Genomic DNA, 24,433 nt, shown 5'->3' with positions numbered 1-24,433 from the left:
GGCCGCGTTGCTGATCTGCAAGGGCAGGCTTCTACATGGAATGTTGCTAGTGGAATAGCAACATTCCATGTAGAATCTCCAATAGTAGCAACATTCCATGTAGAATCTACAAATAGGGAAAGGGAAATGGGACTTGGTATACTACCTTTCTGAGGTTTTGGGAACTACATTCAAAGCGGTTTACATAGTATATACAGATACTTATTTTGTACCAGGGGCAATGGAGGGTTAAGTGACTTGCCCAGAGTCACAAGGAGCTGTAGTGGGAATTTAACCCAAGTTCCCCAGGATCAAAGTCCACTGCACTAACCACTATTACAATCAATGGCCCATTTAATGTCAAGTCTGAGAGCTGTGGAAGGGTTAGAGCCGCCTTCTTCAGCGTCTGTGAGAATTTAACGCCTGTTTTTTCTTTCTGCTATGAGCATACCGGACCCATAACTCTCAGTCAGTTTTTATTGGTGGTCATCACAGTACAAACTTATAAACAAAAGCAAAGAAAACCATCAAAATACCAGAATAGTTAACATATGTAGTCCATGTACATAGATATTGTACTCCATCACCATTTCATATTAAATAAAAATTCCCACTTCAACCCCCCCCCCTTTCCAAATTCCAATCCCCCTCGTTCTCCTCCAATGGAATGGAGAACTAAAAGACAGCAAACATCTTCCTCCATTAGGACCCATAACTTTTACATGGCCTCCATGAAGAGTATTGGTTAAGGATAAAAAAAAAAGACAGAATGGGGGAGGTGTGTGGACAAGCCTGCTCTGTGTTCATGTGGGAAATACCGTCCAGCCCAGTGGCACCTGTATGTGGCCAGACACTGACCCACCAGCTACCTTTCATTCCCTTTCCCTTGGTAACTCCAATCACATCGATCATTTCATCCTGGCCGAAGACCGTGTGGACTGGGACCTGCTTCTCCAGCTTCTCGTGGGCCCAGTCGATCTTTTCAGCCACTGTCCCCCCATTCAGCTGAATCTCCATAACATGGGCTTTTTTCTGACGGAGAGGCAGCAGTTTCATCTGCAGAAAAAGACATGAGAAACACAACACCATGTCATGAGGGACAGATAGCAGTCAAATATACCATATAAATAGGCGATATCTATCCCGGTCAACGGAATGTTTCAGCCATTCAGATAAGTACTTTGTACTGTTATTGAAGAATTATTTCTGATTTTGATATTGTTGCTGCTGTTTTGGATCGCATGGCTGAAACAATCTGTTGACCAGGGATATTGCCTATTTATATTTTTATTTATTTATTTATTTATTGGATTTGTATCCCACATTTTCCCACTTATTTGCAGGCTCAATGTGGCTTGCATAATGCCGTAGTGACAATCGTCACTTCCGGATCTGAGAAATACAAAGTGCTATAGCATTGTAATTCGTAAATGATAGAGTAGATTACAAGGTGGTATTGCATTAAAGTTCATAGATGATAGAGTAAATTATAGGGTAGTTACTCAAATATAGAAAGTTCATTCCGGTATGGGAGATAAAGTGGTGGTGCATAACGTATTACGTGTGTCCGAGTAAGTGAGGTAGTCCGGTGTAGGGAGTTCGGCTTTGTTTAGTTTTGGTAAGATTTTGTTGTCTGGTATTTAGGATGAATCATTGTGGTATATTTGGTATATTTGTATATGGTATATTTGACTGCTATTTGCAACATTGGAACTTTGTGGAGTTTTTTTCTGACTAATGATTGAATGACAGCTTTGGCTATTATCAGCTGTTGCTGTTTGTTTTAAGCTTGATGATAATAAGGTCTTTTTTTCTCCACTATTATCCATCTCTGGTCCTGTTGAAATTTTCTTACAAGAAAAAAAATCAGTCTCATTTTAGCATTGTTAGTCTCACTCACGCACACAAGGAGTGACTGGGGCTACACATACTGCAGCGGAACATGTTTATCCACTCCTACCCTAGCTGAGATAATATTTAACCATCTCTCTGACCTCATGTGCAACTTTGTCACCTTACTTTCTAACTCCTCTTACTCTCTTACCTATATGTTCCATCTTTGTTTATACCTTACGCTGTCAATTAAAATGTTCTATTACGTATTTTGTTGTCATTGCAAGTAGTATACCATGCCATACTTTGTATTGTTACTTTAATATTTTTACTGCTGTAATTGCCTATTGCTCATGTTTGATCTATTCTTACTGTACACCGCCTTGAGTGAATTCCTTCAAAAAGGAGGTAAATAAATCCTAATAAATAAATAAATACTGGCAAAAATTACGAAACTAAGGGGGAAAGTTATCAACGCGGGTGTGAGGGGGTTTATAGAATACTGCCCCTCACTCTTAAGAAAAGTCCCTCTCAAACTAGCCTGGACCACCTGAAGAGCACTGATCCCGCCCTGGGAGGAAGTAAGCCAGGAGGGGCGGAGTCAATACCTGGGAGTTTTACTGACAGGGCCAGGCTGAGGTTAGAGAGGCCCAGGGAAGGAAGACCTGAAGCCCAAGTTTATGCCTTTACTATAAGCGTTTAGCTGCTGTGAGCAGGCTGAGTTAAGTGAACTTTGTTTTGTTAAGACTTGCAAGGCTTGCTGAGGTCTGGCTGAAGACTACAAGGCATACGCAGCGCTGTACACCATACACATAAAGACAGTCCCTGCTCAAAGAGCTTACAATCTAAATAAGACAGGCAACAGACAGAACAACTAAGAGGCAGGGGAATTAAAGAGGAGGAGATAAAGGTACAGGCAAGTGAGCAGAGGTTAGGGCTCAGAAGCAGCGTCAAAGAGGTGGGCTTTTAGCTTGGACTTTAAAACGGCCAAAGATGGGGCTAGACGGACATGCTCGGGAAGTCTGTGACCTGACAGTTCACAGGCTGTTACTAACCCAGAGAAACTGTTGCATCTGAGATTCCTGGCCTGTGAGGTAACAGGTCCCAGGGCTCAGTTGAATAACAACATTTACTTTCATCTTTATAGATGTTCTGTGGCTGAGTTATTTCCAAGGCCACCCCAGGAACCTCACAACGGGCTACTGTTAAGTCAGATTATTTTGGCACAGGGTCCCATTTAATGCAATGAGATTCTGTGCTATATAAGTACATAAGTAATGCCACACTGGGAAAAGACCAAGGGTCCATCGAGCCCAGCATCCTGTCCACGACAGAGGCCAATCCAGGCCAAGGGCACCTGGCAAGCTTCCCAAACGTACAAACATTCTATACATGTTATTCCTGGAATTGTGGATTTTTCCCAAGTCCATTTAGTAGTGGTTTATGGACTTGTCCTTTAGGAAACCGTCTAACCCCTTCTTAAACTCTGCCAAGCTAACCGCCTTCACCACGTTCTCCTGCAACGAATTCCAGAGTTTAATTACGCATTCGGTGAAGAAACATTTTCTCCGATTTGTTTTAAATTTACTACACTGTAGTTTCATCGCATGCCCCCTAGTCCTAGTATTTTTGGAAAGCGTGAACAGACACTTCACATCCACCTGTTCCACTCCACTCATTATTTTATATACCTCTATCATGTCTCCCCTCAGCCGTCTCTTCTCCAAGCTATATAGCCCTAGCCTCCTTAGTCTTTCTTCATAGGGAAGTCGTCCCATCCCCGCTATCATTTTAGTCGCCCTTCGCTGCACCTTTTCCAATTCTGCTATATCTTTCTTGAGATGCGGCGACCAGAATTGAACACAATTCTCAAGTTGCAGTCGCACCATGAAGCGATATAACGGCATTATGACATCCTCACACCTGTTTTCCATACCTTTCCTAATAATACCCAACATTCTATTCGCTTTCCTAGTCGCAGCAGCACACTGAGCAGAAGGTTTCAGTGTATTATCGACGACGACACCCAGATCCTTTTCTTGGTCCGTAACTCCTAACGTGGAACCTTGCATGACGTAGCTATAATTCGGGTTCTTTTTTCCCACATGCATCACCTTGCACTTGCTCACATTAAACGTCATCTGCCATTTAGCCGCCCAGTCTCCCAGTCTCGTAAGGTCCTCTTGTAATTTTTCACAATCCTGTCGCGATTTAACGACTTTGAATAACTTTGTGTCATCAGCAAATTTAATTACCTCGCTAGTTACTCCCATCTCTACATCATTTATAAATATATTGAAAAGCAGCGGTCCTAGCAGAGACCCCTGAGGAACCCCACTAAAATAAACTGACAACAGTGGCCCACATTGATAATTTCCCCCCCTAAATAAATTCAATCCAATCTCTATACCCTGTTCATATAAATCTAAGAAATGATGTCAGTTGGAGTAACAGGAATTCTGCAAAAGAAAAGTCTCCACCTGAGATGGTTGATAAAGTACATGTCAATTATCCCCAAAAGCAACCAGATATTTGTGGGGAAACTTTAGGAAAAAGGTCATTTGTTTTAAGCTTACATGATTCTGAGGTATTTTTTTCTCCACTATTTTTATTGCAAAGCAGGCTATTTTATACCCTTAATAGAAGAGAGGTGATTTTTTTGGTATTTGAGTATTGATTTTTATCCCTATGATGTGGCGAACTCAAACTAAGCAGAGATAAAACAAAATTCCTGATTCTAACCAGCCTGCGTGACCCCAACTCGTATCAAAAATTCAGAATCAACCAACAAACGTACCAAATTGAACCAAAACTAAATTTACTAGGAATCGTTCTTGACAAACACCTATCTCTTCTTGAAAATCAAATTTCAGCAGTTACAGCAAAGTGTTTCAAAACACCATGGAAACTGCAAAGAATCACAGACTGCTTTACCAATAAATCATTTTGTCTCATTGTACAATCATTAATACTGCCACAAATAGACTAGTGCAATGCAGCATATGCAGGGAGCAAAGAAAACATCTTGAAATCGCTACAAACAGTTCAGCAAGACTGATCTACAGAAAGTCAAAATCAGCAACCCCACTACTCAAAACGCTGCACTGGCTCCTGATCGAAGCCAGATTACCGTCCTTGCTTAAAACCAGCCCCAGAGCAGAGCTTTGTCTCTTATCTCAGTCTGAAGTTTTACACTGAGGACTCAACTAATTTCACTAATTATTATTCTACATTTCTCTCTGTTATCAGCCCTCTACGTTTGTATAAAAGGAATATATTTGTGTCTATTACTTCTGTCTCAGCAAGCTGGCTCCTTCATACATACTGCTACTTCTTTTTCCGGCAAGCTGTTTCACACTCACCTGAGTGTGAACAATGACACGAATAACTTTGCAGTATTTCTTCATTGCTTGAAAGTCTTTTTCCAGCTGTTTCTTCCCCTCCTGGTTCTGCCACTTTTTGCAATATTTGGTGAAGGCCTTCTTCTTGCTCTTATGCCTAAAATAACAACAGAATAAATAACGCCTCTAACAAATGGAAAGGTTTATAACCTCCAATGACTAAAGGCCCTGTTTACTAAGGTGCATTACTGTTTTTAGCGCGCCTATACTTAGCACGTATGTTAACCATGTAGGCACCTATGGGATATTGTAGGCATGTACATGGTTAATGTGCGTACATGTTTAATGCGCGTTAAAAATGTTAACATTCCTATAACGCTGCTTAGTAAACATGGCCCTATGTCCGCTTGTTCTGCCAAGTCTTCACTCCCTCCCATTCAAGACAATTATTTCTGAATATATAAAAAAAAGCTTTATCTATCAGCATACTACAATGTTCCGAGCAAATCTAAACATTTTCTCATCTCTAGCATGTATAATATAGAAACCCATGCGGTTTTCTTTCTTCTAAGAGTTCAAACAGGGAAACTCCAGTGGAACTTCCCATATTGATAAGGTTGCAGTTTGTTCCAGTTTCAGAGTTCTGATTTTACAAACTTTTGGAGCTTGATTTTAGCATTTCATAAAGAATTCATCAAGCCTGTTGGTTTGTATATATTTTTATTTGTAGCAATCGACACATTAAAGTTCACAAAAAAGCGGGTGTGGATTACAAAAGCATACAAATGAAATCAGAGAAAAAAATCCACTTAGAAAATAACCAATACCAAATGGAAGGAAAAGCCTCAAAGAACTCAAGAATCGCAAGCGATTTAACGAGCTAGACAGAGCAAAGTGGTCTCTCACTCTTTCATCATCGGCATAAAAACCTTCCATACAAGAATGCACCCAAAAACAAACTTAGCAAAGTCTAGATTAGAAAAAATGTGAATCAAAATCATCTTGCCGCACGTCCATTTTCATTAAAAATTTTAAAAAGGGCATTTTTTACAGGTGCGCTGAAAAACGAATCTGAGTGCGCCTAAAACACACGTCTACACTACCGCAGGCCATTTTTCAGCACCTTTGTAAACAGGCCCCTTAAGTTGTTATAGTGGAGGAGTGGCCTAGTGGTTAGGGTGGTGGACTTTGAAACTGAGGAACTGAGTTCGATTCCCACTTCAGGCACAGGCAGCTCCTTGTGACTCTGGGCAAGTCACTTAACCCTCCATTGCCCCATGTAAGCTGCATTGAGCCTGCCATGAGTGGGAAAGCGCGGGGTACAAATGTAATAAAAATAAATTTGTTAAGCTGGTAAAGCTAACTAGCAGTTTACAATAAATAAAATATAAAAGGTTGAAAAAGAAAAGAACTACAGTTTGGATAGGAAAGGTAACACACCCTAGCAAAAGACAAACTTACTACTTAAATATAGAATAGGAGAAAGCAAACAAACATTATCAATAGATATTTAAAAGCATTTATCTGAGATGAATTTATCTGAGATGCCTGAAATCTGGACAGTATTACTTTGATTATCACTAAGTAGTATAAAAACTGCCTTATTATTGGCTGAATTGGATCAAAATACACCCATGAGAAACATTATTCCAAATAATATGAACATTTTGTCTCTAGCACGGTTTCTTATTACACTGACAATACACAACACCTAGATTCCGAACTCGCCTCACACAATCATCAATAAGCATGATATATAAGTCAAATTTATATCTCCGAATTGGTCCAAAACATTTTATAAAGTGCAGTGTATAATATATCCTTTGTTGTTGATCTATGAACCCTCAACATGCCCCCTTGTGCTTGGATGCACTGCACAGAAAAATGTCTCAAATCAGATTTTTGAAAATCTTGTCACTTTATGCTGTTTTTGAGACGTTTTTAGTACATAAGTATTGCCATACTGGGAAAGACCAAAGGTCCATCGAGCCCAGCATCCTGTTTCCAACAGTGGCCAATCCAGGTCACAAATACCTGGCAAGATCCCAGAAATGTACAAAACATTCTATACTGCTTATTCCAGAAATAGTGGATTTTCCCCAAGTCCATTTAATAACGGTCTATGGACTTTTCCTTTAGGAAGCCGTCCAAACCTTTTTTAAACTCCGCTAAGCTAACCACCTTTACCACATTCTCTGGCAACGAATTCCAGAGTTTAATTACACATTATGTGAAGAAAAATTTTCCCCGATTCGTTTTAAATTTAGTACATTGTAGCTTCATCGCATGCCCCCTAGTCCTAGTATTTTTGGAAAGCGTGAACAGACGCTTCACATCTACCCGTTCAACTCCACTCATTATTTTATAGACCTCTATCATATCTCCCCTCAGCCGCCTTTTCTCCAAGCTGAAGAGCCCCAGCCACTTTAGCCTTTCCTCATAGGGAAGTCGTCCCATCCCCTTTATCATTTTCGTCGCCCTTCTCTGCACCTTTTCTAATTCCACTATATCTTTTTTGAGATGCGGCGACCAGAATTGCACACAGTATTTGAGGTGCAGTCGCACCATGGAGCAATACAAAGGCATTATAACATCCTCATTTTTGTTTTCCATTCCTTTCCTAATAATACCTAACATTCTATTTGCTTTCTTAGCCGCAGCAGCACACTGAGCAGAAGGTTTCAATGTATCATCGTAAAAATAAGGAAAAGACTTTTATGGGTCTGAGAATTCAAATCTTCCCGGATGTTTCAAGAGACACCCAGAAAAGACGTCAACAATTTATTCAAATTAAACCGGATGTACTTCAGTTAGGGGCTACTTTTTTCCTTCGTTATCCCTGTAAATGTGTGATCAGATATTGATCGGTTAAATATGTTTTTTATGAACCCTCCCGCCTTGCAGTATTTATGTCATCTAAACAGAACACTGGGGGGGGGGGGGGGGGTGATCCCCTAGTGTCTGCTCTCGAAGTATAAAATAGGATCCTGGGGTACGTTTGGCTATAATTAGTAATAATAATTTCCTTAGTCTCCAATGATTAAGAATCTTGGAATCAAATTGTGGATTTGAGTATGGGTAACGGAAATAATCTATTTTTTCTATTTTCCTTTTTAATGCTGTAGTTAATACTGTCATATGCTTAATGTTACCATACTTTTCTGTACAAGAAGATTTGTTTCTTGTTTGTTTAATTACTGAAATCCTGATTTAAAAACATTTAAAAAAAAGAAAGAAAGAAATTGAAGGCAACTCCATTTGTGGAGGCATTTGGCTCATGCAGAGATGATGGGCAAGGAAAGTGATTAAGGCCAGGGGGTACCACATCTCTTTTACGGATTTGTTATGGTTGATCATATTTGTGAGAGATCTGTCTGTTTGTCTTTTATCTTTTGATCACTGGTACTGTAGGATGGCTGACACTGTTGTAATCCACAGACAGAAAGGCTACCTCTGGTAGATCTGCGGACTCTAAATTCCCAATACATACAAGAAGGCTTATTCTCCAGGTTCAAATCCAAGAAAACGGAGGAACCTCCACGGAGAATCAAAGCAAAACAGCAAAAGTAGAGGCTGACAAATGTGCAAACTAATAGGGAGATAATGTCGAGAAAAAGTTTATTCAGAATATTCATATCAAGGACCCGACACGGTCCGTGTTTCGGCGTCAAAGCGTCTGCCTCAGGGGTCACAAACAACTTTCTCTGAGAAGAAGCTGATTGGCCTGAATAAATCCTTTATGTATACATGTGGTTAATCCACAGAGAGAACAAAGAAACAGCCAACCGATCAGCAAGCAACACTTTGTTGCTTGTCGGGTCCTTGATATGAATATTCTGAATAAACTGCTTCTTGATATTATCTCCCTATTGGTTTGCACATTTGTCAGCCTCTACTTTTGCTGTTTTGCTCTTATTCTCCAGGTTCAACATAATCTGATTAACTCCTGTTTTAACAAGATTCATGGACCAGTGCCGTAGCGAGGGCAGGTGACACCTGGGGCGGGTTGCCGCTGCGCACCCCCCCCCCCCCCCGGGTGCAGCACGGTGCACCCTCCCCCCTCCGGAGCGCACCCCCCCCCTGTAGCGTGTACTTACCAGGGAAAGCGACGAGGGAAAGCGGGGAGGGACGAACCGCCCCGAGTGCATGTTGCTGGGAGCTGCGTCTGCTCCGCTGGTTCCCTGCTCTCTCTGCCCCGGAACAGGAAGTAACCTGTTCCGGGGCAGAGGGAGCAGGGAACCAGCGGAGCCGACACCCCCCCAGCAGCGTGCACTCGGGGCAGACCGCCCCACCGCCCCCCCCTTCCTACGCCACTGTCATGGACACTAATTATCTTTATTATCATCTATATATTGTTGTTTAAATGATGTCTATATGTTCACTATCTTACTTTTACATTGTTTAATTGTACTTTTCTGTAGTCTTCCTACAGTTTTGTGTAAGCCACACTGAGCCTGCAACTAGCAGGAAAATGTGGGGTATAAATGTATTAAATAACTAAATATATATATATATAAATAAGCAAGCCATTACTGCTGAGGAAACAAAGGCACAGACAAGCCAAGTACGTTGCCCAAATTAATACACTTCCTCAGTACTGTTAGCGCTCTCCATGTGGCAGGCTGAGTTGGCCCCACCAGTGGGGTTCTCTCCTTACACATACAAACATATCCAACAGTTATAAAGCTCTCACCAGTTCCTGTAAAAGCGACGTTTGCACTCATCACTGATGTGCTCTGCATAGATGGTCTTCAAAGCTCGAAGCCCTCGAAGAGTCTCCACGTATCCCACAATCCCAACCACTACCAGAGGGGGGGTTTCAATAATGGTAACTGCCTCTACTGCTTCCCTTTTGGAAATCTCTGGTACCCACAAAATCAAAGAGAGAAATATGTTGAGTACACATTTGGAAGTGAATCTACATTACTGACAACTCATCAAGAGCAAGTACTTAGGATTAACAGAAAACCAAATGACTAAACTAAAAGAAAACAACTTAAAATTTTAAAAACAGTACAAATAAGTACTTTATTTCATGTCAAGAATGTATAATGTATTTAAGCTGTATAATTCATACTATTAACAATGCTCAATTTGCACTGATCATTATGTCAATTTAGGGATTTTACAAAGCTGCGGGTCTTTCCCGCACGCTAAGGCCACTGTCGACCGTTGTCCTCTAGCTTCGCTCCTCTAATCAGATGTAGGTCCCCACCATCCTCCTCTATTCAGCATCCGCTATTCCAACAAAAGGTCAGTCCATGATGCACCTTAGTACTCTAACAAAAGATCAATCCGCTACAGTACTCCAACAAGGGTCAGTCCACTCATCTGGCAACAGGCTCCAGCAGAAGAGTCTCTCACCTTCAAAAATGGAGAGATCAGTCTCCCAACTCACTGGATGTAGGGTCTTTATTTAGGTGGCCCATCTCAGTTAGGGTTAGTCCAGGATTCCCAACAGTCAATCACCTATCAGTGTCTCTTATAGTCCTGGGGGTAAACAGATATCCTCACCCCCCCTATCCCTTTTGTGGCCTAACAGGGTCCCTTTCTCCCTTCTCAGGTTTTATCAACCAGCAATGTCCACCAACTAGTGGACTAACCTCAAACCTAGGTTGTCATTCCATAATGCCAAATCCTGGTACATTGCCTCTGGGGTCTCCATCTCCTCATGATGGGACATCATAGCCAGTTTTTGCTGTGGCCAGAAAATGGCCAATTTTCCAATTTAATGGCCGTTCACTAAATACAGAATCTTGTGTCAGAAATTATCCTATTTTATTTTTATATACATTTATCAAAGGCTTATTTAAATATTCTGTTTGTGCTCAGACTAGTGTCCAAATCACCACAAGTGAAATGAGGCCACCATCCTTCCCATCATTGCACAGGTCCACTGTTTCTAACAATTACTAGTTCAGTGGCAAAGCTGTTCCAGATAGAGGGCAATGCAACGTCTTTAACAAAATGACTTATCTTGAATGAAGAACTTTTGCCAATGAACCTGGAACAACAACTTGCTACAATTCTGATGCCACTTAGATGGTTTTTTTTTTAAGGGTGATTTATTTTTGTTACATTTATACCCTGCGCTTTCCCACTCATGGCAGGCTCAATGCGGCTTACATGGGGCAATGGAGGGTTAAGTGACTTGCCCAGAGTCACAAGGAGCTGCCTGTGTTTGAAGTGGGAATTGAACTCAGTTCCTCAGGACCAAAGTCCACCACCCTAACCACTAGGCCACTCCTCCACTGTTGCTACTATTTGAGATTCTACATGGAATGTTGTTATTCCACTAGCATGTAGAAGTCGGCCCTTGCAAATCACCAATGTAGCCGCGCAGGCTTCTGCTTCTGTGAGTCTGACGTCCTGCACACTCACAGAAACAGAAGCCTGCGCAGCCTTCTACATGGAATGTTGCTAGTGGAATAGCAACATTCCATGTAGAATCTCCAATAGTAGCAACATTCCATGTAGAATCTCCAATAGTATCTATTTTATTTTTGTTACATTTGTACCCTGCGCTTTCCCACTCATGGCAGGCTCAATGCAGCTTACATGGGGCAATGGAGGGTTAAGTGACTTGCCCAGAGTCACAAGGAGCTGCCTGTGCCTGAAGTGGGAATCGAACTCAGTTCCTCAGGACCACTAGGCCACTCCTCCACTGTTGCTACTATTGGAGATTCTACATGGAATGTTGCTATTCCACTAGCAACATTCCATGTAGAAGTCGGCCCTTGCAGATCACCAATGTGGCCGCGCAGGCTTCTGCTTCTGTGAGTCTAACAGACTCACAGAAACAGAAGCCTGCGCAGCCTTCTACCTACATGTAGAATCTCCAATAGTGGCAACATTCCATGTAGAATCTCCAATAGTATCTATTTTATTTTTGTTACATTTGTACCCTGCGCTTTCCCACTCATGGCAGGCTCAATGCGGCTTACATGGGGCAATGGAGGGTTAAGTGACTTGCCCAGAGTCACAAGGAGCTGCCTGTGCCTGAAGTGGGAATCGAACTCAGTTCCTCAGTTCCCCAGGACCAAAGCCCACCACCCTAACCACTAGGCCACTCCTCTCCTCTTCCCTCTGCACCCACTCCGTGAAAGTTGAATTTAAAAACAGATTTAGTGTTGGCACCTGAATTACTCTCTTAGGGGTCCTTTCACTAAGGTTCGCTGAAAAATGGCCTCCGCTAGTGTAGGCGCATGTTTTGGGAGCGCGCAGATCCATTTTTCAGCGCACCTGTAAAAAAGGCCTTTTTTTAATTTTTACCGAAAATGGACATGCAGCAAAATAAACATTGGCGCGTGTCCATTTTGGGTCTGAGACCTTACCGTCAGCCATTGACTTAGCGGTAATGTCTCTCACGATAACCGTGCGGTAATCGCCTATGCGCGTCAAGTCAGAGTTACCGCCCAATTTTCGCCACGCACCAGAAAATACAATAGTTTTTGGGGCATGCGTAGCGGATGCACATCAAAAATGAAATTACCGCATGGGCCACGCGGTATCTCTGAATTGATGTGCATTGGGCGTGCATAGGTGCCTATTTGACTTAGTAAAAGGGCCCCTTATGTGGCCCCTGAGCCTGCCCATAATTAGCCCCCAGTTTTCAGTGCCGCTGCCCAGACATGGCCAAGCATTGAATACTGGGACTAATTTAGCCGGTGACGGAAAATCGCTGACCATCACCAGCTGAATATCGGAGGCTCAGCTTTTATTGACATGGCAGAGGGAGCAATAGTTCTCTTGGCATTTGCTAGATTCTCAATCACTAATAAAATAATGTTTACGTCGGTGCACGGCACTGTGTTTTGAAGTTATACACCTACAGATAGTGTTGCCAAATGTTTGAGTCAACCATGGAGAAATGTAGTTCAAAAGGACCCAATGTTTTCCTAATCCACTGATACTGCCAAAGCTACTCCCGATCCCGTCCCCTCCCCCATTTACTGTGCTGAATGCAAAATCTCATACTCGCTCCAGTCCTGTGAACTTCACGCAGGGTATGTGTCATGCCAGCCTTGTAGCCCAAAAATGCCGTCAGGTGCACGGGCTTGCTGGGATCATCCTTGGGCCAGCTCCTCACCTTCCCTCTGTGGTGCCGGCTTCTCTTGTGGGGGAGGAAGCCCAGGTGACCGTGCCTGGGAGCTGAAAACTTGCGATGAGACTGTTAGGAGAAAACGTTGCAAAACATCAAGTATCAGAAAACTGAACTCCTGAAGGCTAGTCAAGAAATGCTTTCAAATTAGTTCAAGTCTTCTTTCTTTTTATTTGTTAAACTGTATTTCTAGGCATGAAGGGCACAAGGAAATTAAATCTGTGGAGTTAAATCCCACTTAAAGAGACCAGGAGCCAGCCTGATGGTTCACCTCTATAGGTTTTTCTACAGCCCCCACTGTGTCTTCTGGGATTTGTAGTCCTAAGTTATGAAAGGCAACTACAATTCCCAGAATGCAATGAAGTCTAGATCGATCCAGCCTCTTTGTGGTGACCTGGCTCGAGTGAGAACATTACAGTTAGACCCAAATTTTACTGTGCAAGTGGACTCAGGTCTGGGTGTGTTGACCAAACCCATGGTGCAGGAAGGTAACAGAGGAAGAGCTTCATTTCAAGGCTGATGGTAGAGGTCTGTGGTCCTCTGCGGAACCCTTTCTGACTGGTTCTGAGAGGTGACAAACACGACAAGGGAACCCTACTCCCTTTCTCCCTCAGTTTGAGGTATGTACTGTGCCTAACCACAGACAAATGGACTGCTATTTTGTGTGTGTTTTATATTGTACTTTGCCTAGGTAATAGGCAGGTTAGTCACACATACACAGGACTAACACCAGCTACACATACTGTAACAGGACCTGCTTATCCACTCCTACCTGAGCTGAGATCATGTTCCTGTAGCTTTCTGACCTCACATGCTAATTTCTCTAAGTTAGTCCTATTATATTCTAACTCCTCCTGTCTATTAAGATTGTGTATTGTGTTGACATTGTAAGTAGTATACTAGCCTGCTTATAATCGAATGAGAAAAACGCCCAAGTTCCGACCTAAATCGGGAGATGGACGTTTATCTCACAAAAACGAATAAAGCGGTATAATCGAAAGCCGATTTTTGGACGTTTTCAACTGCAATCCGTCGCGGATGCGGACAAAGTTGATGGGGGCGTGTCAGAGGTGTGGCGAAGGCGGAACTGGGGCGTGGTTATCTGCCGAACAGAGATGGGCGCATTTCACCGATAATGGGAAAAAAGTATGCGTTTTTAGCTAGAATTTAGGACACTTTTCCTGGACCCTGTTTTTTCACAAATAAGGCCCCAAAAAGTGCCCTAAATGACCAGATGACCACTGGAGGGAATCGGGGATGACCTCCCCTGACTCCCCCAGTGGTCACTAACCCCCTCCCAGCACAAAAAATGAAGTTTCTCAACTTTTTATTTTCACCCTCAAATGTCATACCCAGCTCCCTGACAGCAGTATGCAGGTCACTGGAGGAGTTGTTAGGGGGTGCAGTGGACTTCAGGCAGGTGGACCCAGGCCCATCCCCCCTACCTGTTACAATTGTGCTGCTTAATGCTTATTAGTCGTCCAACCCCCCCAAACCCACTGTACCCACATGTAGGTGCCCCCCTTCACCCCTTAGGGCTATAGTAATGGTGTAGACTTGTGGGCAGTGGGTTTTGAGGGGGATTTGGGGGGCTCAACACACAAGGGAAGGGTGCTATGCACCTGGGAGCTCTTTTACCTTTTTTTTTGTTTTTGTAAAAGTGCCCCCTAGGGTGCCCGGTTGGTGTCCTGGCATGTGAGGGGGACCAGTGCACTACGAATCCTGGCCCCTCCCACGAACAAATGCCTTGGATTTATTCGTTTTTGAGCTGGGCGCTTTCATTTTCCATTATCGCTGAAAAACAAAAACGCCCAGCTCACACATTGTTGAATAAAACATGGGCGTCTATTTTTTCCCAAAATACGGTTCGGTCCGCCCCTTCACGGACCCGTTCTTGGAGATAAACGCCCATGGAGATAGGCGTTTTCGTTCAATTATGCCCCTCTATAAGTCATACCATGTCCTGTTATTTGAGTGCATTTACTGCTGTAATTGTACGCTGCCTTGGGTGAATTTCTTCAAAAAAGTGGTAAATAAATCCTAAAAACAAAATAAAGAAATAAAGGCCTCCTCATTTAAACAGGCAGGAGCGGGTGCGCTGCTTTACTAAACAGGAGGCGTAAATGGCTCCCGTATTCATTTTCTTTAGTGGGGTGAGCAGTAATACTAACATTAAAGCTGAGCCAGAAAATGAAATAATTGAAATGGGCTTAGCGCACAGAAAGGTCCTGCATTAGGCCACGCTAAGCCCATGTAGGAGAGCAGCTTAAGCTGGGTACCTCAAGCAGAGTGTTTACAAAGAGCAGGCAAGGAAGACTCCCATGCATGCCAAATTTCTTCAGCTGGGGCACAGCAATGTCCATGACTCATCAGATGCTCCCGTTCCCTAATTATAGGGCTATATCTGATGTTTCAAGGGAGCATTAATGCCCCATACTCAAAAACCGTACCAAGGAAAAGTCAGCAAATAACCACAGTTCAACCAAATGAAAAGTAAGAGGGCTTTCATAAATGTGTAGGTCATAGACAATCGCCTTCAATGAATTTCTTCTTAGAGGCAGTTAATAAATCCCACAGCATAAATAAAAAGATATTCTTTAAATGCAGATTTCAGCCCTGACAATTGCAAAGCATTTACATTTTTTTTTTTGGGGGGGGGGGGCAGGAGGACCCTGTCCTTGTGGCTGCTCTGAGCAAACGTTCTGAGGAAATGATGGAGAAAGTTACTCTGAACAGACTTTTGCAATGTTCAGCTCATCAGAAAACAAAGGAAGTGAAATTAGAATGTTCTGGTCCCCTTCTTTCAGAGAGTATTCATTAAACCCCCCCTGTATCAGCAAAGAGAAAGCAAGGCAATGTTCTTTCTTCAAAGTTCAAGATACATGTGCTGAGAGACTGCCCCAGTTTTGATGCTTTTCTGATGATACCGTTTCTGAAACGAGATCCACATGGCCCCTGATCCTCTCTTGCTCTGAAAGCTAATGCCAGCTGAATCGCATGCATTCACTCACAACCATATTACTGTTCAAAAAAGTTGCAAATGACGAAAAGACAGAATACAGACCATGGCACTTCACCCGCTCTTGGACGGCAGCAAGGAGGCCCCAACGACTGCTGACCCAATCTGATATTTTAAAATGTTGTCCAGGCTTAAGGCACAAATATAGCTTCAGTGCTGTATTAATTTCATCCTCAGGAAAGCTGGCAGGGTTACCATTGATGACAGTTTCATGTGATAAGGGAGAGGTTGTCAGTCATTGCACTAATGAAATGGCCTAAACATGAATGAAGCTAGTGACAATAGTACATCAAATGGATTATAATGACAACTACTCTTCATAACTGGGCAAGGGTGAGGGGGTAGGACAGGAGGCTCTCAGCATCAATGCAACCGTCTGATTTACAAGGCAAAGCTTTATGCAGTAAAATGGAGAGTTCTGACAGCCCTACCTGGACTCTTCATTTTTATTGCAAGATGCAACAAGTGACAGAACAATCGCAGCATTTTAAAAAGGAACAGGGACTCTACAACCAATCGATCTGGACTTACTACTACTTATCATTTCTATAGCGCTACTAGACGTACGCAGCGCTGTACACTTGAACATGAAGAGACAGTCCCTGCTCGACAGAGCTTACAATCTAATTAGGACAGACAAACAAGGGATAAGGACAAAGAGTAGCAAGATTCTGGAATCCCAAAGACTACTACTACTACTTATAATTTCTATAGCGCTACTAGACATACGCAGCGCTGTACACCTGAACATGAAGAAACAGTCCCTGCTCGACAGAGCTTACAATCTAATTAGGACAGACAAACAGGACAAATAACGGATAAGGACAAAGAGTAGCAAGATTCCGGAATCCCAAAGACTACTACTACTACTACTATTTAGCATTTCTATAGCGCTACAAGGCGTACGCAGCGCTGCACAAACATAGAAGAAAGACAGTCCCTGCTCAAAGAGCTATGTAATAAAAGTGAGCCAAGTATAGGACAATCAAGCCATTGTGACATCACTGATGAGGTTGGCTCTTATTGGTGGACTGAGGCATTATGACATCACAATATTAGCTCTGGTTACAAGAGACTACGACTACTACTACTATTTAGCATTTCTATAGCGTTACAAGGCGTACACAGCGCTGCACAAACATAGAAGAAAGACAGTCCCTGCTCAAAGAGCTTACAATCTAATAGACAAAAAATAAATAAAGTAAGCAAATCAAATCAATTAATGTGAACGGGAAGGAAGAGAGGAGGGTAGGTGGAGGCGAGTGGTTACGAGTCAAAAGCAATGTTAAAGAAGTGGGCTTTCAGTCTAGATTTAAAGGTGGCCAAGGATGGGGCAAGACCTGGGGGCGGCCGTGTCCCGGGCCCAGCCCAGTCTCTCAGCGGCCCTGCCCCTCTTTAATTTCTGCCCTGGGCCCCAGCATGTCTAAAACCGGCCCTGAGCACAGGGGGTACGAGGATGTGGAACATATAAACAGATAAAAGAGAGTAACTAGAGTCAGATAGAAAATAACAGGACTAATTTACAAATCTGTGGCAAATCTGAAATATGCAGTGCATGCAAGAAGACCTAAGGAGTTTTCTGAACCTCTGCACAGAGGAATGTGAAAAAATTCCAAAAGCAAGAACAGAAAGATTCTTAGCTGGCTACAGGGAATGTTTGGAATCTGTTATTTCTGCCAAAAGAGGTGTTAAAAGTGCTGCCATAATTCACTATTTTCTTATTTTGAACCTGTAAAAAAAAAAAAAAGCAAGTAAATAGTAACTGTGCATTAAACTTTGCAGAGAGATGTTATGTAAGTTTGTCCACAAGAGGAGGTGTAATCTACTGGTCAGAGCAGCCACCTGAAAACCAGGGAGTCGATTTATGTATGTAAAAATATTTATAGCCTGCATTATCTGAAAAATCTAAGCAGGTTACAATAAAACAGACATAAAATAAACAACTTAAAACAGGCATAAATATACATAAAATAATGAACTTAAAACAACACAACATCAAATAATCATCACATCATATATATATAAAATAATCAATCATCACTACAGCGGAATTGGATTTATACTGGTTGCATGATGTTATAAGGTAGAGTCTACCTTAGTTTTCACCCTCAGTTTTGTAGCACAAGCCCTATTATGATTTATCTCCCGTTGCAGTAGGCAGTTTGACATATACAGTAAGGGATGTTTTGAATAATGGAGTTTCCGTGAAATTTGTGGCACCTTGCCCCTTGACTCCGTGGTTAGGCACAAAATGTGGCCTGTGTGGAGGTCAATAAATAGAACATTGGTGACTCCATCCTGAATTGAGTGCCAGAGGACTGATACTTTAAAGCTGACATGTCTTTCTATTTTTCTTAGAAAGAAAGGTGTGGTAACTCATGCAGTGATGATCACTGAGACTAACAGTGCCAGCCCTTGAGCCCTGTTTACTAAGCGACATTATAGGCGCGTTAGCTTTTTAAACACGCTTTAACAATGTACGCGTGCTGTGTACACGCCTACAGTATTCCTATAGGCGCGCTAAAAACACTAATGTGCCTTAGTACAGCGGTCCCTTTAAGGGCTGTGAGCAGTCATGTGACCTCAGCAAAGGCCTCATTCACTGGCTGTGTCCATTTCATTTTTACTTTTCTTTATATATTTGGAAGTACAATACCACCTTGTGTTTTTATAGAATAATAAAACAATATGGGGCCCTTTTACCACGCGGTGGTAGGGCTATCGCACGGGTAGTGCGCAGTAAAACAGCACACCCAGGCACCCGGCAGTAGTTCTGAGTTTGCCGCACGGAGGGTGGGGAGTAGGCGATCCTGGCAGTAATTGGGCAGTGTGGGCATATTGCCATGCGCTGCCCGATTATCGCTGGGTTACTACTACTACTACTACTACTATTTAGCATTTCTATAGCGCTACAAGGCGTAGGCAGCGTTGCACAAACATAGAAGAAAGACAGTCCCTGCTCAAAGAGCTATGTAATAAAAGTGAGCCAAGTATAGGACAATCAAGCCATTGTGACATCACTGATGAGGTTGGCTCTTATTGGTGGCCTGAGGCATTATGTCATCACAATATTAGCTCTGGTTACAAGAGACTACTACTACTACTATTTAGCATTTCTATAGCGCTACAAGGCGTTCGCAGCGCTGCACAAACATAGCAGGCAGTCCCTGCTCAAAGAGCTTACAATCTAATAGACAAAAAATAAAGTAAGCAAATCAAATCAATTAATGTGTACAGGAAGGAGGAGAGGAGGGTAGGTGTAGGCGAGTGGTTACAAGTGGTTACGAGTCAAAAGCAATGTTAACGAGGTGGGCTTTCAGTCTAGATTTAAAGGTGGCCAAGGATGGGGCAAGACGTAGGGGCTCGGGAAGTTTATTCCAGGCGTAGGGTGCAGCGAGACAGAAGGCGAGAAGTCTGGGTTAGTGCGTGTGTCACGCGCCTCACCTCAGTAGGGGTGTTCTTGCCTCACGGAGAGCTGGCCATCTTGGCAGGTCCGGCGCTCCAGGGATTCCCCGGCCTGCTGCAACGCAACAGCTCCTCTGTCCCTTTGACGCTTCCCCTGCCTGCTGGCTCCTCCGTCCTCCTGTCAGCTCACGACGCTCCAGGGTCCTCCTACAATACGGAGCGCCGGCCATCTTGGCTAGGCCAATGCTCCGGGAATCCCTCGGCCGGTCTGTACATGGGACTCTGAGTGGCTCCGACACCCATGGAAGAAGCATCGACCTCCACGATAAAGGGTCTTGTGATATCTGGACTGCGGAACAACGGAGCACTCATGAAGGCTCCCTTCAGGATGGCGAAGGCCTTGAGGGCCTCTGGAGACCAATTCTTCACAGCGTGAGCCGCCTGCTAAACCGGTGGCTGTGAGGGCTCGGGCAGTAAACGGCCATGCGTTAATTTTGATATTAGAGCAGAGACATTAACGACTCCAGCACACAAAAATGCCCTTTTCCCACTGCAGTAAAAAGTGTCCTTGGCATGCAGTAATTCCACACACCAGCACTACTGTGGGCCTCTTTTTACCGCCACTTGGTAAAAGCGCCCAATATTTGAAGGGTAACAAGTGGTTTTCAGAGTGTTTTTGAACCCTTTAGAGTTTAATTGGTCACTTAGGGATGCGCTGAAACGTGCTGTTTTAACCAGGGTGCTTAAACTTTTGCATACAACTGTACAACATGAACTCTGATCCCATGGCCACTCTGCAGTTTAAAAAAAAAACATGGCCAATAAAAAGGATGGGGTCAATATTCAATGATTTCAACAGTCAGAAATGGCTCCTGGCCATTTAAATTAATCAGATTTGTCTGAAGAGGGGCTGGGTGTCTACAAGACCAGCGGGGCATTTTTTTGAACATTAGGGGAAGGGGCCAGGTCTGGAGGGAGGCTGGGGATCCACTAGACCACCAGGGCATTTTTTTAACATTAGGGGAAGGGGGCCCGGTCTGGAGGGGCTGGGGGTTGACTAGAACATCAGGGCATTTTTTTTTACATTAGGGGAAGGGGCTGGGCCTGGAGGAGGGCTAGAGATCCACTAGACCACCAGGCATTTTTTTAACATTAGGGGAAGGGGCTGGGTCTGGAGGGGGGCTAGAGATCCACTAGACCACCAGGGCATTTTGATTCTACTTTAAGGGAAGGAGTAGGGGCTGGAGGGGAGCTGGGGATCTACTAGACCACCAGGGCATTTTTTTAACATTAGGGGAAGGGAGTTGGGGCTGGGGTCCACTAGACCTTCAGGGCATTGTTTTTTTTACATTAGGAGGAAAGGGGGGTCAGGTATTTGGGGCTGGGGTGCCTCCTCCTTGTGACTCTTTGCAAGTCACTTCGCCCTCTATTGCCCCAGGTATGTAAACCACTTTGATAATAACCACAGAAAGGCGGTAGTATATCAAATCCCATCCCCTTTCCCTTTCCTGATCTCTGTATGTCCACGTGACCAGCGTGGGCAGATGGGAAACATTTTCCCCACCCCAAATCGGCCCTAAACCAGCCCAAAACCCACCCAAAGTCAAACCCCGCCTCTAATGTCACCGACCCCACCCCAACGTCACCGCCCCGCCCCCTGACATCACCTCTGATGTCGTTATCCCCGCCCCTGATGTCAACCCTACCCCGGGAAAGCTTCTACTGGACCAAATTGGACCAATAGAAGCCCCCGAAAAAAAGCGTAAACCCCGCACAGCTGCAACAAAAAAGAAGCCCAATTTCCTGCAGTCTTCGAAAATTTCCAGCATCCTGGCTTAAAAACCAGCCCGATTGGGTGGGAAACCCAACCATCTGGCAACACTGCACGTGACCCGCACTCCCTCCCAAGGAAGTTTAATAAGACAGGAGACTGACATGAGCCTTATCTGGTTCATTATCTGGGCTGAAGTCAGTGGGCGGAGCTTGCTGCCATATTGAGTCATCCAAAACAATAGCAAGCTTCTGAGGTTTAACTTGTTTTGCATTCTTTCTATCAGGAGGAGATGGGGGTGAGGCAGGCTGGGCAGAGAAATCATATTAATTGCTAATTGTGTTTAACTTTGGTTCAATCTGAAAGTTGTAGAATGCCATCTGGTTTTAATTACTCAAATGTCTAGCTTTTGCTAGACTACAGGTTAGAAAGGTCAGAGAGAAATGAAACTTTCTTTGTCTCTTTTTGAGTGATGGATTGTTAAGGCTAGACCACATCTGGATGCCATTCTGAGCAAGGCATACTGGACAGAAAACAGGCAGTTTTTAAAAGATAGGCTGAATGCAGTTTAAGAGGAAATAGGTTAGATTCTGTCTTATAAGGACTTCTGATCTCTGCTTATTTTAAAATATGTTTTATTCTGTTTAATTAATAAGTTCTATTTCTCTATGTAGAATATCTTTTCAATTCAACTTTGTCTGACCTTTCAGTGATATTCCTACAGTTTAAGAGGACATCTGGTTTGAATTATCCACAGTCCTAGCTAGTTCTGTGTATGAAGCTAAAGGTGAAAGAGGTCAGGAAAAGTCAACTCACTTCCTTGATCGATTATAGTTAAGTGTAGGACTGAAAGTTTGTATGTCTGTGTGCCATTAAGCAAGACTGGCCCTTGGCCCCTTAATGAATGCCAGAGCCTAGTTAGTATGAAGTTAGCTGGGAATCTGAGAATTTAATAATAATAAAATGCAGGAGATAGGTGCCACATTGTCTAGTTTGAGAGGCCCCAGGTTATAGGTCAGTTTAGGAAATATCTGAAACCTATGTAACTGATATTTCAAGTAATGTGTAGAGATGATTAGTTCAGACAGGGTAATCAATCTATTCTGTACCATCTGGAGAGAATGTGGGGGCTAGAGGGGTTTAGAACTGTATATAAATGAGAACAGAAACAGCTTACAGAACAGAGCAGGACCCAGAGACAGAAGGACACAGAGAGACAGGAGACGCAGGACCCAGAGAGAAGAGAGAGAAGACACAGAGAGCTGAAGAGAAGAAGAGAGCTAGCACTGATGTTCTAGTTTGTTGGCAAATAAAGAAGACTTTTCTCTTATTCTGGTGTGTGGTGTTTGACTCCTGAAGTGCCACAGATTCTGCTAACAATAGTGGCAATACCTGCATCAGGGGGATATAAGGAGTTTAAGGGGTCTGTGAAGGGGGGAGGGTTATATTCAAAATGTTTCTGACATTGCTCAAGAGCTTGCTTTGTTATTTGCAATGCAAGATATTTCTACATAAAAACAATAGCAAACGCTTATGACTGCCCGTGTGGTGCATCTGTAAAACGTCTAAAGCTGTCCCAGTTGGATAAGCAGTGCCATAAAAGCCGGAGGATAAAGGATTTTTTAAAATTTGACAGCTTTTTTATTTACTTGAAAGTTTCCCATATGTAAATATATATCATGAAATAAAATTGAATATCATTAAAACAGCCATGGGGCAGGAGAGAGAGAGTAGGGAGAGGGTTGGCTGTCGCATGAACGGTAAAAGAAAAAGGTGCTGGGTGGAGCGAAGCGAGAAGGAAGCAAGGGTCTGGGTACTTAGCCGCTGGTGGCCATTATGCCTGCTCCTCCTCTGGTGAATGGCTGCACATTCAAGAGAGACATGGCACACAGTGGCCCGAGCTTCCCCTGCTCCTCAACAATGCAGCCTCAGTGGTGTAGGGTGGAGCAGGAGCAGGTGGCAGATGAAATGAGTTGGCACACACCCAGTGACTGACTCTCCCCGGCCACCAAGGATGGGATCCTCGGAGCGCCTCAGCTGAGAACAACCTTGACTGCTACTATTGCTGCCATTGCTGTCATCAGTTGCTTGTCAGCGTCTCTCCATCCTCCTCCTTCCAGTGCTGCCACCCCTTGGAGTGGCATGGCCGGCTTCAAACATAGCTACGACCAGGACAAGATCCTAGGCAGGGGCCAGTTAATTTATTCCATTTTGTCATAGTTCTTTACTCTTTGATTTGTGACATAGTATTTTTTGTCCTTTGGATGCAACAGCTGATAGTTTGTTTTGGAAGTACCAAAACCGGCTTCAGCCTTGTAACATCATGCCGTCTCAAACTTCCTTGTATTAAACCTCCTTGTTCCCTCCAAGAAGGTTTTATGACAGGAGACAGCATGACGTCAAAAAGTTGAAGCTGTCTCCCCCATGCAGCCGCCATATTGGTATACCCTAAACAAAAAAATTATAAGCATGTGCATATACACAGAGGAACCGTCAGACCTGTAAACTGAGGTTAAATTATTTTTACCTCTGGGGGATCCTGGGGATGAGGAGACTCCCATTGGTGCCTACAGGTGGGGGCTGCGTGAGCCACAGTCCCTCCATGGATGCGGGCACTCAGGAGTGACAGATTTGTTTTTGAAGCCGCAGGAGGCCAATATTTGTAGGGGGCAGCTTTAGAAAGGCCCCGTCTCTGCCTGAGCCTTGGGATAGAGTTGTGGGGACTTCCTTGGCTTGAAAAATAAGTCTACTACTACTACTACTTAGCATTTCTATAGCGCTGCCAGGGTTACGCAGCGCTGTACAAGTTTAACATGGGGAAGGACAGTCCCTGCTCAAAAGAGCTTACAATCTAAAGTCTGCCGCTCCGGGGACACCCCCCCCCCCCCAGGTAAAAAAAACCTCTTGGATTACAGAATGGTTAGAGCATTCAAATACATTTTTTTAAAAAGCTGTCAAGTAAAAAAAAATCCACACATAGGCAG

At 43.5% G+C, this 24,433-nt stretch overlaps 1 protein-coding gene across 1 annotated transcript in view; it reads right to left on the bottom strand.

The window, feature by feature from the left end:
* Positions 1-16,397, bottom strand: part of RPL3L (ribosomal protein L3 like) — a 29,866-nt gene extending 13,469 nt beyond the window's left edge. The window contains exons 1-5 of the mRNA XM_030211892.1: positions 16,319-16,397; positions 13,131-13,323; positions 9,847-10,015; positions 5,175-5,310; positions 849-1,035 (exon numbers count right to left, since the gene is read on the bottom strand). Of these exons, the coding sequence (XP_030067752.1) occupies positions 849-1,035; positions 5,175-5,310; positions 9,847-10,015; positions 13,131-13,323; positions 16,319-16,321 (688 nt within the window). The 5' untranslated portion in view covers positions 16,322-16,397. The remainder of the gene's footprint in view (positions 1-848; positions 1,036-5,174; positions 5,311-9,846; positions 10,016-13,130; positions 13,324-16,318) is intronic.
* Positions 16,398-24,433: the final 8,036 nt, after the last annotated feature.

The sequence above is a fragment of the Microcaecilia unicolor genome, chromosome 8 (genome assembly GCF_901765095.1).
Source record: "Microcaecilia unicolor chromosome 8, aMicUni1.1, whole genome shotgun sequence".
In the NCBI taxonomy this organism is placed as follows: domain Eukaryota; kingdom Metazoa; phylum Chordata; class Amphibia; order Gymnophiona; family Siphonopidae; genus Microcaecilia; species Microcaecilia unicolor.
This window is presented reverse-complemented; position numbering and strand designations above follow the sequence as displayed.